This window comes from Anser brachyrhynchus, assembly GCF_964034855.1.
Source record: "Anser brachyrhynchus genome assembly, chromosome: 6".
In the NCBI taxonomy this organism is placed as follows: Eukaryota; Metazoa; Chordata; class Aves; order Anseriformes; family Anatidae; genus Anser; species Anser brachyrhynchus.
Window position 1 is genome coordinate 14,696,476 of NC_137700.1, and position 16,931 is coordinate 14,713,406.

General features: G+C 38.9%; 1 protein-coding gene and 1 long non-coding RNA gene across 9 annotated transcripts in view; one reads left to right on the forward strand and one right to left on the reverse strand.

Moving 5' to 3' along the window:
• LOC308197461 overlaps positions 1–15,002 on the reverse strand; it is a 70,527-nt gene extending 55,525 nt beyond the window's left edge. Inside the window, exon 1 of the long non-coding RNA XR_013952946.1 lies at positions 14,983–15,002. This is a non-coding gene — a long non-coding RNA (uncharacterized lncRNA). The remainder of the gene's footprint in view (positions 1–14,982) is intronic.
• The window catches only part of WAPL (WAPL cohesin release factor), a 74,701-nt gene that overhangs the window by 29,256 nt on the left and 28,514 nt on the right, over positions 1–16,931 (forward strand). For all 8 annotated transcript variants that reach the window (XM_080597903.1, XM_080597905.1, XM_080597902.1 and 5 more), the window contains one exon: positions 3,269–3,387. In XM_080597903.1, coding sequence (XP_080454029.1) covers positions 3,269–3,387 — 119 coding nt within the window. The remainder of the gene's footprint in view (positions 1–3,268; positions 3,388–16,931) is intronic.

The following is a 16,931-nucleotide window of genomic DNA, read 5'->3' on the forward strand; positions in this document are numbered from 1 at the left end:
GAGAAGCCTTTAGTACCAAAGTGACTTAATTACTTGATTGTATTAATTAGTAGGGAGTTGTATCCAAGAGCAGTCTGAAGTAACGGCAAAGAAGAGAAGGTAACTTTATAAATATATATGCATATTTATGTATTTAAAAATAAGTTGCAGTTTTGAATAGCACACCTGCATTTTTGGGGCAGCGTTTAACTGCTGGAAATAACCGCGCCATCAGTTTGTTTTCTGCTTGCCCCCAAAAGGTCCAGTCCTGTCCTGGCTGTGTGTGGTTCTGGTGATCTCTAAGATGCCTGACATACATAACTTCTGAACTTGCAGCCATGGAGGACTTCATTTCCCACCTGTTCAACTGGAACAGCCAGGACTTTGTTACTACTTGCTTTATTACATTTCCCTTTAGCCAATGACAATGAAATTATTACAGAAAGTGATAGGAATTTAAATTAAAAACTGAGTAAAATTATATGTTTCGTTATCTTAATACAGATTGACATAAACAGGGTAGCTCAGTTGCCCTGAAACATTGCATTAAATGAAGATATCAAGATCTATATTCTTTAATGTGCTTATTTTTATTTACTTCATGTCCTTTTTCACTATAATTCTCATAAGCAGCACAGTAATTAAGGACTACAGTATTATTGACTTAAATTACACCAGCAGGTATGTTGTTATGGTAGTATAAGCATCACAGCTTAGCTTTTGCTGTGTAAATCAGTTCTGATATACCACTAAATGCCTGTCATGCATTCATTTTCCTTTCAGTGATCAAGATGAATTTCTTATATTCTTTCTGGAAAGTCACGTAGCTTTTTCATATCAGTATCTAGCACTCAGTGCATTTATGATGAGTGAGCTTATTTTTTTCTTTACTTACATCTCATTCCAAACTAAATCACCTTAACAGGGTAAATATTTTTAGCCAGTTACATTGAAGTTCTCAAAGCAGAGTCCTGTTTGGACTTCAGAAATCTCCTGCAGAATTACTGTCAGGCTCTAAAACAAAAGTTGGTTGGCTTTTCCTCTCGTTTTGCCTTCTAGTTGATATTTGAACATCTTTCTAATTTAGGTAAGCCAGACAAATGATCTCAGATTATAAATGACTTGAAGATGGTTGGATGGAGGAGCAAAGGGCTTACATGCTTCTGTATTGAGAGGAAGACCAATATCCTTACCTTTTTTTCTAAAAAAAAAAAAATATATATATATATAAAAAAATCTGTGTAAGAGAGCTGTTAGAAAACAAACTTCACTAACATCACTGCTTGCACATCTACTCATGCCTTTGCCTGGCTGAATTTATATTAGTAAAAGACTCTCCCCGCATTGTTTAACTGCGATTTGAAAATGTAGTTGGGCATAAATGCAGACTGATTTTAGGATATCCAGAAGGCCACAAAGGGCATTGCTTAAATAAGAATAATCCAGATTATTTTATGAAATTAATTATAAAAGCATATGATGCGCTAACATCATCAAAAGATGAAAAATGACTATAATAAATAGAAGTTAATTTTTTAAAATCAAATTCAAAATTACCTAATTTAAATGGGATAGTTAATATCACACAAGAGTAGACAATTCAAACAAAGGAACTTAAGTGATTTAAAAATTGTGGCCTAGTTGGTTTAGAGCGCTACCAATCGTTGTCTATCACAATACCAGCTCCAGGTCTCTGCTGTGAGGCACAAGTTGTTGGGCTGATGGGGTGGGTGAAAACCTCTCCTGTGTTTCTAGTGCTTTGCATGTTTGTAGTTACTGTGGACAAGGGAGTTACTTTTTAGCTCTTTATCTGGAAGAGGAGGCTCTGTCTCTGTGGGTTTGTTTGACCTTCTGTTGGAATTGCAGTCAGGGCCTGTCTTCTCTGAAGTATTTCAGAATTTGTAAGAATGTGCATCCGAGCAATTGGATTGGACTCCTTTAATTGGGAAGTGCCAGTGAAACGCTAAGTTGACTTTTATGTAGATTTGGAAGTAGTTTTGCTTTATTTAATTAAAGGTAAGGGGAACTGGCCTGTAATTTTTTCCCTGTCAGACTTACTTTATCCAAACATCTTTTAAAAAGCCCTGCTTACTTTCAGAGGGATCGTTCACGCTCCTGTGCTGACATGGGGCTGAAGGGAAAACCAGCTGGTGGGGGCACAAGGCTGGTCGTCTGGATCTCTTGGGGCGGGTTTGTTGTCTCACAGTGTTGCCAGAGCTGTCAAACTCAGTGATTTAAAATAAGGCCCCCAAGCACTTTAGGAATACTTACATCCCAGGTACTAGCTCAATTTTGTGTGCTTCCAAGTGCAGTTTGAAATTCACTTGCTCGGTTTGCATTGGATTGCGTCATCTAGGAATTTGGCTGGTCCTGTTTACTCGATGCACTGAGGATTAAAGTAACTGATCCAACCTGCTTGTATTTTTGCAGTGCAGCTTTCAAATAGCAGCTGCTTTGGAATAGATCGGTTTTCTACATGGTTTATCAGATAAAACAGTGCTTCTCTGTGCCTGTCTTCATTTCTGTTTTGAAATTTTATGGTAACTTCTGGGTTGTGCCAAGTCAAAGAACACAAGCTGCTCTCCAAGGGATAATGCTTCGAAACAACACAAGTTTAGAGAAAAAAATAGGACAAGGATTTAATTAGATCAGTGAATTGCAGGTTTATAGTCCAAAACTGGTGAATAGAAATACTGATAAAGGAAGTAAGGAATATAGCGGAAGGCTGTTTTGGGGGCCTTCAGGCTGACTCCTTCCCAAACTGATGGCTGCATTTTTTTTATTACTGTTGCAGCAGCACAAGCAAATACAAGCAGGCTGCCTTCATGAGACACAAAGTAAGGTCAATTCTTCATTCCTGTACTTGCAGTAGGAAATATTAATCTCGTAGTCTTGTACTTCGGAAGACCCTCAGCTGCAGTTTAATTTGTCTGGTGCTCAGCTGTGGCTGTAAGCTGTGAACAAGCACATGTAAGGTGTGACCTGGGACTCAGAGGAGTGCACGTATGTATGGGGAAATAATAACTTGAAGATTATACAATGGGCTAGAGGTGCTATAGTGATTTTTGGCAGTGTACCTTGTAATGCATCACCTGCATACTATGACTTTTCCAGTCAGTAAACCTGAGCTCCATCAAGAGCTATGTTTGAGTTGAAAACTGACTTTATGGTGAAGATTGTTTGATTGTTATATAACTTCACAAGTTACATGTTGAAATGTTAAATGCAAGAAATGCTTTAACAGTTCAACAACTTTCAGTAAGGTTTTATACTTTTTTTCCTTTTGCAGAGCTTCTGGAATTCTCAGAGGATGCATCCGGTGTGCCTGAAGGCAATAAAAAATCCACAAATAAACAAGGTGATAAATCTAAGGAAAACACCAGGAAGATTTTTAGTGGGCCAAAGCGGGTAAGTAATAATACTTAGACCAAGTTCTTATTTTAATCAACTCTTCAGTGTTAATGTTTCTTCTATATTTAAACAGGCCTTTTGTCCTACTTTATATCTGTGCTTGGATAATCGTTATTTTGTAAGATTACACCTTAAATGTGGAAAAGGAAACCTTTCTTCCAGTGAGAAAGTTCTTGTGTCAGTTACTGGGAGTATCAGATGCAAGTCTGAACTCATGGGTTGTGCAACGGTAACTCACAACCTTGATATGTTCCCTTCTAGATGGTGCTGAAGGCAAAGCACCGTTAGATGCTGCGTGGACTTCTTTCTTCTCTCTACTAAACCATATGTATCACACTGGAGGATTGAACCTCAAACCTTTCAATTTGGCATTGGTGTAATCTTTATAAGGACAAGTGCTTTTGACACATGGAAAAGTAACATTTTTTTCTTAAAAAAAAGAAAAGCAACCCCAGATCCCATGCTACTGTATACCCCAAGTATGTAGCATTCAGTATGAGTTTGCCATTTCATATTGTGAACAGAGCTTGCTTATTTTGCTAATGCTAGGTGTGTTTTATTTTACCTGTTATTATAGGTCACTCAGTATTTTGAGGCTTTTGAAGAAGTGCATACAGCGAAAATTATGTTCAGCTGAAAGTTTACAGTACCAGGATCCATGTGATTTCCATTAAATGAAATTTTTATGACGATTGTCCAGGACAGCTATTTTTAGCACCTAAGGCCTTTTAAGATGCTTTTTGCATCGCGCATTCCCATTGTCTGGACTAGAGTGTAGCTGTCTCACAGTTATTGCAATCCAGAACTGGGGTAATAAGAGAGAGAGGGAACTCGAGAGGGAAAAGCACGTGTATTTTGTCTTTGACTTTGATTTCATTAAGTTTTACAAGACCCAGAAGGTGTATGCTTGAATATAAAAACTTCTATATGCAGAGGAGTTTGTTCAGTAGTCTAACAATTCTAAGAGATTAAAAAAAATATGTATATTTTCCTTTGATATGTAATGCTAAAAGATCTCAAAGCTAGTTAATTTCTTGTATTGTAAAGTATCTTCACTTCAAGTATTTTAAGGTTTTTTTGTTTGTTTTGAGAACTAAGTCATCTTTTTTATCCCCCCAGCTGTGTTGATATATAATCATTTTTCATATCAAATGTGGATTCATGGGTAGAAGAAGGAGGGCAAATCTGTAATATTTTTCAAAACACACACGGGAATATTTTAATTTCAGGGGATGTGTGACCACTAAGTATTTTCAGCTGTACTGCCCTTTTGAGCAGAAGTACTGCTTCTTGGTGCCTGGTGACTTTGGGCAGAATGAGGAGCCCTTGGCTGCCGACTCTTGCTTCTGGAATTTCAAGTCAGGCTGTCGATAAGTGAGGAAGGTTTCTTTTAAAGAACAGAAATATTTCTTTAAGACTGGAGTTCCTCTGCTTCTGCTGATAATCTTTTTTACAAAAGATCAGCTTCTTCTCAGGGAACATGTTAGAGCAGACTGAGAAACAGAATTACCGAGAATGTAAATTTGACTGAACCTGTTTTGCTGTATTTTCAGCAGTGTATAACAGCTCTGGGTGTTCTGCTGAATATGGATTTTGTGTGTGTTTAAGTACTAATATACCTCACATACTATTCTGTGATAACTTTTTATTTTGCTTTTGAATTTCTGTACTTGAAATACTTCAGGGTTTGTATGAGAACTGTTTTAATTAATTTTGAATGTATATGTAGGGAAAACCTTACAGCAGTATCATATTATATGGGGAAAAATTGATTCAACTCGGGAAGATTCTCAGTTGGGAATACACTTAATTCAAGTGTGAGATGTGAGAATTAAACAACCTTTTTGACCCTGCCGTGGTATAATGGACATAGAAGTAGAAATTGCTGTAATTGCAATTCAGATTTTAAACTTTAATGTTCTCTAATCATACAGCTGTTACATGGAGTTAATAATAATAAAAAAAAAAAGCTTGTAAAGCTTCTGGTGGTAATTAGAGGTGCTATAATTATCGTCCTAAATTATAGATATAAACTCTTAATCTCAATTCTATTTTAATGGAATTTTCTTTCTGGGAAGGGGAAGAAATGAACTAAAAGTACTAGCCTGACCTTACCTACCTGATCTTATTAAAAATACAGTAAAATAAAATTCTTGCACCTTCTTTTTTTTTCTTTCTTGCAGGAACTAGCAGTTAAAGTATTAATTATTTTCTGCTAGGTGGTGATGTTAGAGGTATGGCACTTTGTGTCACACTGAGCTGAAAAGTAAGCAGCTCTATTAGTCGGGAAGCAACAGGTGGTATTGTTAAACTTCAGTAGATCCAGAAAGCTGAAGAATTTTTTTCTAGTCTGCAATCAGTAGGGCTCTTGCTAACATTCATGCTTTTTGAAATCCAACCATCACGCTCCAGTGTTCAAGTCCAGTTCTTGAAATTTGGAGCACATGTGTAATAAACGATTACAGACATTAATGATTGCTTCTAATGTCAATAGCAAATATGTGTTTCAAAAACTGCTTTTAATATAAGAAACCTCACTAAAATCACTGACTATTCATACACATAATGAGCTTAAAAGTTGCAGTAGTGTGTGTACTTTGTTACGTATGTAAAGTCTTAACCTGAATTCTACTTTTAAGTGACTTAATTCTCTTTATCCTGAGCCTGAGTTACAAGGGGGATATTATGTACTGTAGCAACGTAATTATGTACTTACAGCATATAAATATTAGCATTACTTGACTTGCAAATTATGGGTGTGAAGCCTGCATGAGTAACATCTGCAAGAGTTTGTTTGCAGCTGTCTACAATTTTAGTTCAACTTGTTCAGTAACTCACCGTCCAGGTAGTAAGTCTGGGAGCTCTGTGTGCCTGTGGTATGCTTACCTACCGGTCCTGCAGGGCTTAATTCTCCTTATACAGATGAAACTAATTCTGAAGTGTGCAAGAACTTTTCGGTTGTGGTGCTCCAAATCTACTCAAGACTAAAGACTTGAAAATAGGGACCTTTTTTTTTTTCCTGTGAGATTTCTTGCTTCTGCCCCTCTCACCACAAATTTGGGCTGGAGTCAGCAAATAACAAAAAATCAGTTCTGCAGGAGTACATAGTACAGTTCTCAGTGGTTTTAAGCCATGCCACTAAATAAAAGCTGGAATAAAGCCTTAGAAACGGAGAAGAGAGAAGTAGTCTATCCTCAAACTTAATCTTTTGATTATCCTTAACAAGTTGATGAGTATGTCTGGTACTCTGTGCTAGAGCTATACTGTCAGTTCAGTGTTTCTCTTGTCCAGCATGCCATTTAGGACCACTAGGTCCTCTGAATCCCAAACAGGTTTTGGGATTGTCCTCTGCTCTTAAACCTTAAATGTATGATCAGGAATGCCCTGTAATATTGTGCTGGTCCATAGTCTGTGGCTATGGGAGGCCAGCCTAGGCAAGGTGAATATGGATTACCTTTGAATATTTCAATGTAAGATTGTGAATAGAGTTACTTATCTTAATTAAAATATATGGAAGTCTTTCAGCTTAAGGGGCCAGGGAGTAGGGGGAAGACTCTAATCCTGTTGGTGCTCTTCAGTGCTGCTAAGACATGGGAAGACTTACTGTGTCACGTGAAGTAGGACAAAGGAGGTATAACAGAAAACAAGAATTCTCCTTCAATAGACGTGCACCTAAACAGCTTGTGTTGTGTCTTCTCAAATGGGGGACAAGTAGTGTGAAATTTCAAGGTACTAGGTCAGTGTCAGGATTTCAGTGGTTCTGTGCTCTAGAATAAGGTAACTTTGGAAATTAGTCTTTTGGAATTAACTTCTTAGATTTGGATTTTTTTTTTGCACTATTTCAAAATATATTGTAAAATTTTTGAGTATATTTCATAAAACTTCTGTGCTAGTATTGACAGAATTCAGTTCAGTACAAAAGCCTGTCACTTTCCTGAGGGAATAAAACATCTACTTGTTATGATTGGTAACATAAGGAAGTGAGTACTTGCTACGTGGACGGTCTGCATCAGGGATTCATGGGCAAGTGTTCAGAATAAAAACTAACCTGACTTATTAATGACTTGTGATGTCAGTTAAAATTTATACATTTCTCTTAACTACTCACTCTTGCAATGGCAACTGGATGTTTATAAACAAATTTAAACTGCCTTAAGTATTTCGTTCTCTTTTCTTGATATACTAATTTTAAATAAGAAAGTTTTTTTAAACTCACGTGCTGAGATTTTGCCCCTAGAAAATCTGTTATATGACTGTAAAATACATCTGCCTGATGTACACAGTGAATGGGATGAAGAACGTTACAGCTGTGTGTTTTTTTCTTGTTATATGTTCATTGGATTATGTGGGAAAAGGTATGGAAAAACCTCTTCACCGCTGACACTCTCACAGTGTTTCATTTGTGCCACTTACTCAAGTGCTGGACCATGGGGTTCCCCTTGCAAAGCACTTCCGTTGATTTTAATATATAGCATATTGCTTAAATTATTCCACTAGCATAGAATGCATTAGCTAGGAAAAGTCGATCTTGTTGTGCATTAAAAAATAAAAGAAAATTCTAGGAATGTTTTGGCTGTAAAAGGAGGGGGGGAAACAAGAAACTTGACAGGAGTATTTGATGAAGCTGACTTGGCTGTCCTTTTGCCATACCTGTTCACTCCTGTTCCCTTTTTCCTGTAGTTTCATAAGGTACTGAACTGAACGTAAGGTACATATTGAACTAACGCGAGGAACTGACGTGTGTTTAGAAAATAACCCAGTAAAAGGAAGCGTTTAACACAAATCCCAGTCTGGTTCACAAGGAGACTGTGGACAATTGTATCTGCTCAGTTAAGGGAACCAAAGAAGAGGAATTAAGTCGTCTTAACCTGGTTAAGTCAACATTGCAACTGAGAAATGCTCACTAAACACAGCCGGCGTTAGGAGGATTACATGCATTACTTTGATCAAGTGGCATTAATAGAGTTAGGCATGACAGTAATGTTGAATACATGAATGAAATCATTGCTGAATTCAGACGTGGCTTAGCCCAAAGACTGCTTCTGAACTCTGTGGCCAAGATAGACCTGGTTTAGTCATAACCCTCTAGACACACTTCATGTTTTATTTGAGTTTTAGGAGTAAGTGCTGTGTTTTGCTACAGCAGGATACAGAAACTTGTGTGAATTTTCAAAGCGTGTTTTTTGGATTGATCAGATTGGAAGGGTGTGTCAAATCACTGCTGTTTGAAGAGCACAAATTTCCAGGTAAATTGGCTATCTTAGTGAGTGCTGAGCCAGTGAAAAATATATTTTCTCCTTGCATGACTTCAGTGTCAAACAGTTGTAAATAGCAGGTAGCTTGTTATTTAATCGCATCTTTCTTGTGCTGTGAGCAGTTTTTTTTCTGAGTAGGTTTTTATCGAGTTCTTCCATATTTCTATTATAAATTTTAGGCACTGTGAGAAATTGTCAGTCCTTGAAAATAAAACTTACATGTGATATTGTTGTTCCTGATAGGAGTTGTGGTAATGCAAGTTTCAGTGTATAACCTACAAGATATTTTACAGGCGGATGTGAGCTTTTTCCCCTGGTGCTTTATGCTGACCAGAAGCTATAAATACCAGCTTGAAAGAAATGCTGCGTCTAGGTTTACTTGCAGTCCAACATGAAATGCTTCTACCTGATCTTTGTAAGAATTTTGAAATTGAATAAGTAAGAAACCATGCGTGTCTCTGGGTTTGACTAATTAATCTTACGGCTCACAAGGCAATGACGTGTGTGGGAGGGCAGAGAAACTCTGTGGTGAGCTGTAGTTTTCCACTGAGCTTGTGTGATACTTTACGGTAGATGTTTATTGAAGATATCCTGCAAGTAACATTTATTTTTGCTTGCTTGCAAATGAATCTGCATTTCCCCAAACCAAACCGAATTTTTTAAAGATCTCTTTTAGATTTGATATTTAATAGATGTGAGAATTAAATGCTACAGCCTTAGTAGGTTTTGGTTAATTATTTTTCCATAGCTTAATTTAAGTGAATAGTCTTTGAAAAACAGCAGTGGAAATGTAATTCTAAAGTTGTGCTACATCAGTCGTAACACTTGCCATAAATTTAACCATAGGGTCAGAGTAGACTGGTCAGAACTACTGCTTATGCTTGGTTTGCATAACCATTAGAAAAAAGAGTATCCCACCAGAAGGATGAACAGTTATAGCAGGGCACTTTTTGGGTGATTTTTAAATAGCTGATGCTAAACACATTGAACTGTTTTTCTGCATCCTAATTTAGAATGTCAAAATAACATTTTTTAACAGGAAAGATTATTAGTTGACATTTGCTATTTTGACTCTGTTGAGGAGTTGAGCTGAATTTTGACAATCAAAATATTCTGTAGAACGCCTGGCTTCGATCAGCGTGGCGTTAAGCCAGCAGTCTGTTTCATCAGCAGTTTGACAAACAGCAGTGGTCGGATCTGACAACCTGTGACAGCATGTTGCTGCTTCTGCAGTAAATTCCTTTCATTTACTGGCTGGTGCTTCTGGCAGATGGTCTGCCCAGTCCTGAGCCTGAACTGTTTTTGTGGGTTTTCTGTTTTGTCCAAAAACTATTAGTTGCAATGATGAATGACTGATGAGCTGTTCTAAGTGCTAACCAATGATAAACAGTTCGTGTACTTCAAGCAACTTCTATATTGCTGAAACAAAAATGAATTTAGCGAAGTAAAAGATGACAAAAAAAAAAAGTGCTTCTAAAACAATTCATTAAAACCAGTTTCATATCAATATGGTTATTTCAGTAAACCTTTGAAAAACCAGATTCTGTGCTAAGCATATGTGTTTCGTACTGACTTCCTACTGCTTATTATTAACATTTTTTCTTATATTATTGCTGTAAGTAGACCAAGACTCCTGCCCAGCCACCCCGCTTCTCCCGTGCAGTGTCAAGGAAGGGGTTACCAGCTGAGGCATGGCTTTGGCTCTGAGAAAAGTGGGAGTGCTAAGTGCAGCGTGAAGGTAACAGGCCAAGTCCTCAAACAGGGATGAGGAGCAAATGTGGGAGTTGTAAGTGTGGGAATCCCTTTCCCCTTGTGTGTACTTTACACTTTTAAGGAATATCAGCTTGAGTGGAAGCTGTATTTTATCCTTCCAGCTCCTACTGTTACTAACTCTTCTTAGCCAAGAAGCAAAGATCGTTTATTTTGAAACCAGATTCTCTTGCATCTTTACATTCTGTGTGTGTGTCCCTCCCCCCCCCCAGCTGTAATTAACTGTGTTTTAGTAAATTAGGCATTACAGGATAACTGTAGGATAAATTAAATGCTTTGCTACACAAGGCTTCAGTCCTGTGAGTTCTAAAATGCCAAAAACGCTGTAAGAGAGCGAAACATAACAGTTTCATTTGCCAGTGGGAGCTTAACTTATATGTGGATGAATATGCAAAATTGTTCTTACAGCTCCCATATGCTGTATGAGCGTGGCTGGTTCACTCAGCTCTCTTGGGCCTTTATTTACGTTAGGTAACAGTGCAACACAACACAAGCAAATCTCGAGTGTGAAACAGTTTGTGCTGAGGGCCCAACATCGTGTGTGTCTGTCTGTACGTAGCAATAAAGTAGGCAGAAACTTTGTGTAACAGTGTTTGCAAGGATGTGTTTGTCAGTAAATGTGGCAGTACGGATGCTTGCTGGCTGATAGCTTTTCTCTTCTCTTGATTTGAGGTGATGTGTCTAACCTGTTGTACCTTGTCCCTTTTAGTTAGAATTACCGTAGGTTTCAGGCCACGTTGGTAACAAGAACCATATGGCTTCTGCTTCCGAGCTGATCAGCTTTGATGACACTCGGTGTAAGCAGCATACAGAACACCATTATTTCATTCTGTTAAAGAATGAGTCTCATGTTGATCAAGCTATCCTGTTTCTTCGAGTTAATTATCATGTTCCACTTCAATGTTTGACCCATCTCGTTGTGTCCTGTAGGCTTTCTTTTGAGCTATGAGGAAGAGAAAACATTTTGCAGTTCTTCAGAAATCTGACGCAAAGAAAGCTTCAGTGCCATTTATTTCTGCCGCTGGTACTCTTAAACCTTGTCTGATGACCAGCTTGTAGTTGTTCAGCCATGTGTGCACACAGTGTTTGTGTATGGCATGTTTGTAGGGAGAATAGTGATTAACAAAGAGGAGGGATACAGATAAGATGGAGAAAAGGGAAGAAACGCTTTGGGTAGCCTGTAGTAGACTGTCTGGCTCTTGCACTCGTTCCTTGGGATCTTTTTTCTTCCATTTCTTTCGGCCTCTACAGAACCACAAAGTGCATACAGTCCAAGTGGTCGCTGTTCTGTGTTTTAATTCAAAGGCATATGTATGGATCATATAGACAGTTTCTCTAGAAAACTGTTTTCAGAGATTGTGAAGTCTGTGTGGCAAGCAAGTCTCCAGAACCATTCAAATTAGTGGGATCTGTTTTAAGTGTTACTCCACTTGAAATAAGTAAAAATGTTCAGAATTTGCTTCACTTAAGAATCATCAGATCATCTTTCCAAATATGATTAGCACATAACACCGAAGTAACTAATGGACGTTTGGTTTTTTATAGAGACATAAGAGAAAATATTGAGGAAAACATTTAAGGAGATTGTTTTTATTAAAACATCAATATTTAATAATAATAAAGGAGCTTTTTCCCATTGTAGTGCAGTTTTTTATGTAAACACGAAAAAGGATTTTCAATAATGTAGCACAAGTAGAAGAACTGGATATAGCAATATTGTAGTCTGTCATATCAGTGCTTTGGAATACTGTAAAGGAACACTGTGTCTAGATGTTGAAAATGTTTTTACAGCCCGGCTCAAAACAGATTTTATATGAGGCAATCTGAAGATAAATGTATGCTTTGAAAGAGTGATTGAAAATGATGGGACTCTCTCGTGACGCTGGTCTTTACTAAGAGGTGTCCACAGAGCTATTACCAGTAACTTGGGAATTTTGCATTCGTGTGTTGAAAAACAACAGCTGTTCTGTCCCTGTGAACAAAGGAGCTTACTTCTTTCCTGAAATGACACAACAAAAGCTAAGATACCGATTCTAGCTGTATAGATGTTTCTGTAGATAGCGTTAAAGCAAACCTAATTTTGTTTGTTGTTCTAAATGGTATAGCAGCTCATGATTAAGTGGTCTGTGGGACCCAGAGGTGATTTATTGGCACTAATCTGCTGTTCTGATCCAAATAATGGAGATGCGATTCACATTAAGAACACTGAGTAAATGGCTGGGTTCTGTTTTGCTTCTTGTTTTTAACTACTGTTTGAACCTGCTGTCTTATCTGAAGTCTAGATTAACTTTTCTGTCTTACATACGCATGGCTGAGGCTGTGCTGAATTGATATCCCATCTTCCTGTTTTGAAGTGTAATTTATTTTTCTTTGCTGTGAATGGATGTTCATTCCTTTCCTTTTTCAAAAGAAACAGTCCCTTATGAGTAGTTTTCTTGCATAACATATTTGTTATATTTTTTCCTCCTCAAAGCAAGACATTCAGGGGAGAGTAGTGCTCTTAATGACTATGAATCCTTCGTGATAAATAATAAAATACTTGGATTTATTTGGCTTTTTTTGTAGTTTTGACAAGCATCTGGTATGTGGTTGTCTTGAATGCCCTTCAAATACAAATAATGCATTTATCAGGATATCTATTAAAAATGTGTGTTTTTTCCCACTGTCTTCTACCTTGGAAAGCATTCTTGCCTGCAAATAGCTGCTGTCTTTCTTGTTTTGCTAGTATTTTCAGAATGACTCATGTCCCTGGCTCTTATTTTCTGCTATTCTTACATCCGTGAATGGCAGGCAGTGCCGCATCAATATGTGCAGGGTGCCAACTCTTGAAATTTCGGCTTTGAAGCTTTCAGGGATGAGAGGTTAAGCATGACCCATAGTTTATGCTCTTTGGAGATGATCTTTATAAAATTGACAACCCCATGCATTTTGTAAAAATCCCTGGCATTAGTTATGGTTTTGCATCCCAGCTCACCCCTCAGAGCCACATGCAGAGTCCCGTGGTATAATACTCTTTACACCATCACAGGAATATTTGCACTCTTTCAGATATCTATTTGTGTGTAAACAGCCGCCAGTGCTCTACATATGAAAAGGGAAACTCTCTGCTAATCAGCAGAAGCTCTTAGAGCTGATTAATATTGCAGAGCTTATTTGCCTTAAGAGCACAGAATTCAAAGGAGCGATGTACATCCACTTGCATCTCTTCGAAGTTAATCTTGAGAGGAGGAATTCTGGAAGACAAGTCTGAATTATTTGAATAATTGCAAGGTTGTCTTGTCTTTAAGAGAGACAGTTTCTTAAGTTACTCCTCCTTACATACTGATGTCGCATCTTCAGAGAAGCTTGTTATCACAAGCATTTGAGCTGCTATTTTTTTGTGTGTATGATCAAGCCTCTGAAAACTGTTCACCAGCGTTCATTTGATCTTTTCTGTGTTACTTTTCTTGGCTACAGTAATCTAAAGCAAGCCTATGCAGTGCTTACTGATTGGTCGGTATTGGTGCTGTGTCTTTGCAATTGTTTTGAAAATTCATCTTTGTGTGTTGAAAGCGAAAATGTTAAAGTTGCTCTAAGAAGTGGTTGTAAAGGAGGGATATATTTATGTTCACATCTGTGCGAGTGTGAGAGGCTCCAAGATGTCTGCATAATTTATTAGAAAAGATTTCTAGAAAATTCTGTTCTAGAAAATATTTCTTTAGAAAGAAAGTGTTTTTTTTTGCAGGTGTTTGCAGTGGCTGAGTTGTTAGTGTGAGACAGGATGCAGCTGACTGGGTAGGCATGGGATCACAGGTGAAATTACTTGGATCTAGAAGTGTGAGGTAGTACTAGGGAGAGGGGCTAAAACTCATCTTCCATGGAGTTTTGATTTTTAAGTAATTACCATTTTCAGTTACAGTTTGGGCTCAGTTAAAAGGTAACTTTTAAATGAAGACCGTCATTTCTAGAAGCAGATGTTTATTGCTGGCGTCACTTGATTTCTCACATAAAATTCAGATTTCTTCTATATTGTGTTGCTTGTGCCAAAGCAAGTTGCAAAATGCTATGTCACAAAACAGTCTGGGATATCCCAAATTTTGATTTTTAGAAAGGGGTTAAAGAAAATCATGGTAGGAAAGCTCATTTCAACCCCAAGGCTGCCAACACTTCTGACTGGCAGTGGGCGAGGGCTGGGCCCGACTGCCACTTAAGCGCATGAGGCGAGGTGAGCCTCGTGAGGTGAGGTGATCCTCGCGCGATGAGCCTCGTGTGGCTGCGCTGCCCCTGTGCCTGCTGAGGGCCGCGCTGGGTTTGTCACAGTGCTCAGGGTGTGAGGAAACCAGAAGCACAGTGTTGTGGTTTAACCCGGCCGGCAGCTAAACACCACACAGCCGTTCGCTCACCCTCCCCCCTCCCTTTCTGGGATGGGGGAGAGAAATGGGAAAGTGAAGCCGGTGAGTTGAGATAAAGACAGTTTATTAAGACAGGACAATAATAATAACAATAATAATAATAATAGTGATAATGGTAATAGTATTAACAATAATAATGTGTAAGAAAACAAGTGATGCACAATGCAATTGCTCACCACCCGCTGACCGATGCCCAGCCTATTCCCGAGCAGCCGGCCCCCCACCCCGGCCAGCCACCCCTATATATTGTTTAGCATGACGTCAGATGGTATGGAATACCCCTTTGGCCAGTTTGGGTCAGCTGTCCTGGGTCTGTCCCCTCCCAGCTCCTGCTGCACCCCCAGCCTGCTCGCTGGCAGGACAGAGCGAGAAGCCGAAAAGTCCTTGGCCTGGTGTAAACACTGCTCTGCAACAATTAAAACATCAGCATGTTATCAGCGCTCTTCTCATCCTAATCCAAAACATAGCACCCTACCAGCTACTATGAGCTACTTAACTCTGTCCTAACTGGAACCAGGACACACAGGCAGGTGGGGTGCAAGCAAAGGCCTGATACACCAGGTGAGCACATATGGCGTGCTCTTCCCCGAGCTTCATAAAATCAGGAGTCGTGCAGCAGCAGTGGAGCCTGCCTCAGTCCGTGCCGCTGTCAGTTGTACGTCAGGCGATGAGGTGGGCATGAGTCCAGGAGAATGTTCTGCCCAGCCTCACGCGTGGGCTGCATCTCCCTGCCATGTCCCTGCTGGGCGCTGAGCCCCACACTGCTGCGGAAGGGGCCTGAGAAGCTTCTGTGCTGTGTGTAGCTGCTGGACAGCAAACTGAGGAATACTGCTGTGTTTGTATCCTTTAAGCAGGGCTAGAATAATGTTTGAGGTTATATCTGAACTTGAAGCCAGTAGTAAGGAGCATCCTGTGTTAACAGGACCTTGGTAGCTGTAATGCATTACACTGTTGTCAGAATTGCAGTAGTTAAGCTTCCCTGCGAAGTTAATAAGAATTCTGCATGATATTTTCACCAGCAGTCATACTAAGCTGAACCGGATACTAAATACACTTTGTACTTCCTTGCTGGTTATTTGATAGTGTGTTATTTTTCTGAATTACCCCTTATATCATAGAATCATAGAATATCCCGAGTTGGAAGGGACCCACAAGGATCGTCGAGTCCAACTCCTGGCTCCACACAGGTCTACCCAAAAATCAGAATTCAGGCCATATGACTGAGAGCACAGTCCGAATGCTTCTTAAATTCTGACAGGCTTGGTGCTGTGACTGCATCCCTGGAGAGCCCATTCCAGTGCAGGACCGCCCTCTTGGTGAAGAACCTCTTCCTGATATCCAGCCTGAACCTCCCCTGTCGCAGCTTGATCAGGATAAGGTGCCCAGAAACTTGCACCCTCTTTGCCCCAATATAAAGCATGCACTGAGATACTCTTCACAACTGTTCCACAGATTAAATAAAGTGAATATGTAGAAAACATTTAGTGTTTCATTGCCATTACAGACATTTCTGAAGCATTGTATCTTTCTTGATTTAAGAAAGCATCTTTATTACTAAGTTCTCTCATTTGTTCACCACAAACCCTTATTCAAGTTCATGGCAAGAACTTGTTAATCAGAAATGTATAGGGGATAATACCTATGTCTTAACCACTGTGTCAACAGTCAATTATTTTCAAACGGGGATCTATACAGCATGATTTTCCTGGTTTTGTACAGACATCTCCTCTCATAACTGTAGCAGCATGAACTGTTTTAAGTTTCTCTGTTTAACTCTCTGAGCCTGGTGTGATTGTCAGGAAATGGTGTCAATTAGTGCTTCTGCTACTTGGGAAAGTTCAAAATTTGAAACTGTTGCAAAAACTTCATTTTGTTATTGCTGTCTGTGACTGTTGTGGCTAAGTGTGGCTGCTGAAAGACTTCCTATATCCATCACCTCAAAGTGTCTTGTTTAAAAGAGCTGCTTTGGAAAACAGATAAAACTGCTAAAACAATTGTATACTTGCTGATGTTTGGTATGTGAGCTCTGCTTTTAAAAAGCAAAAAAAAAAAAAATAATCAGCTGAGGTAAGTTTCTTAGGACCACAACAAAGTACAGTGTAGGAGGAAAAGAGGCTTTTCTCTT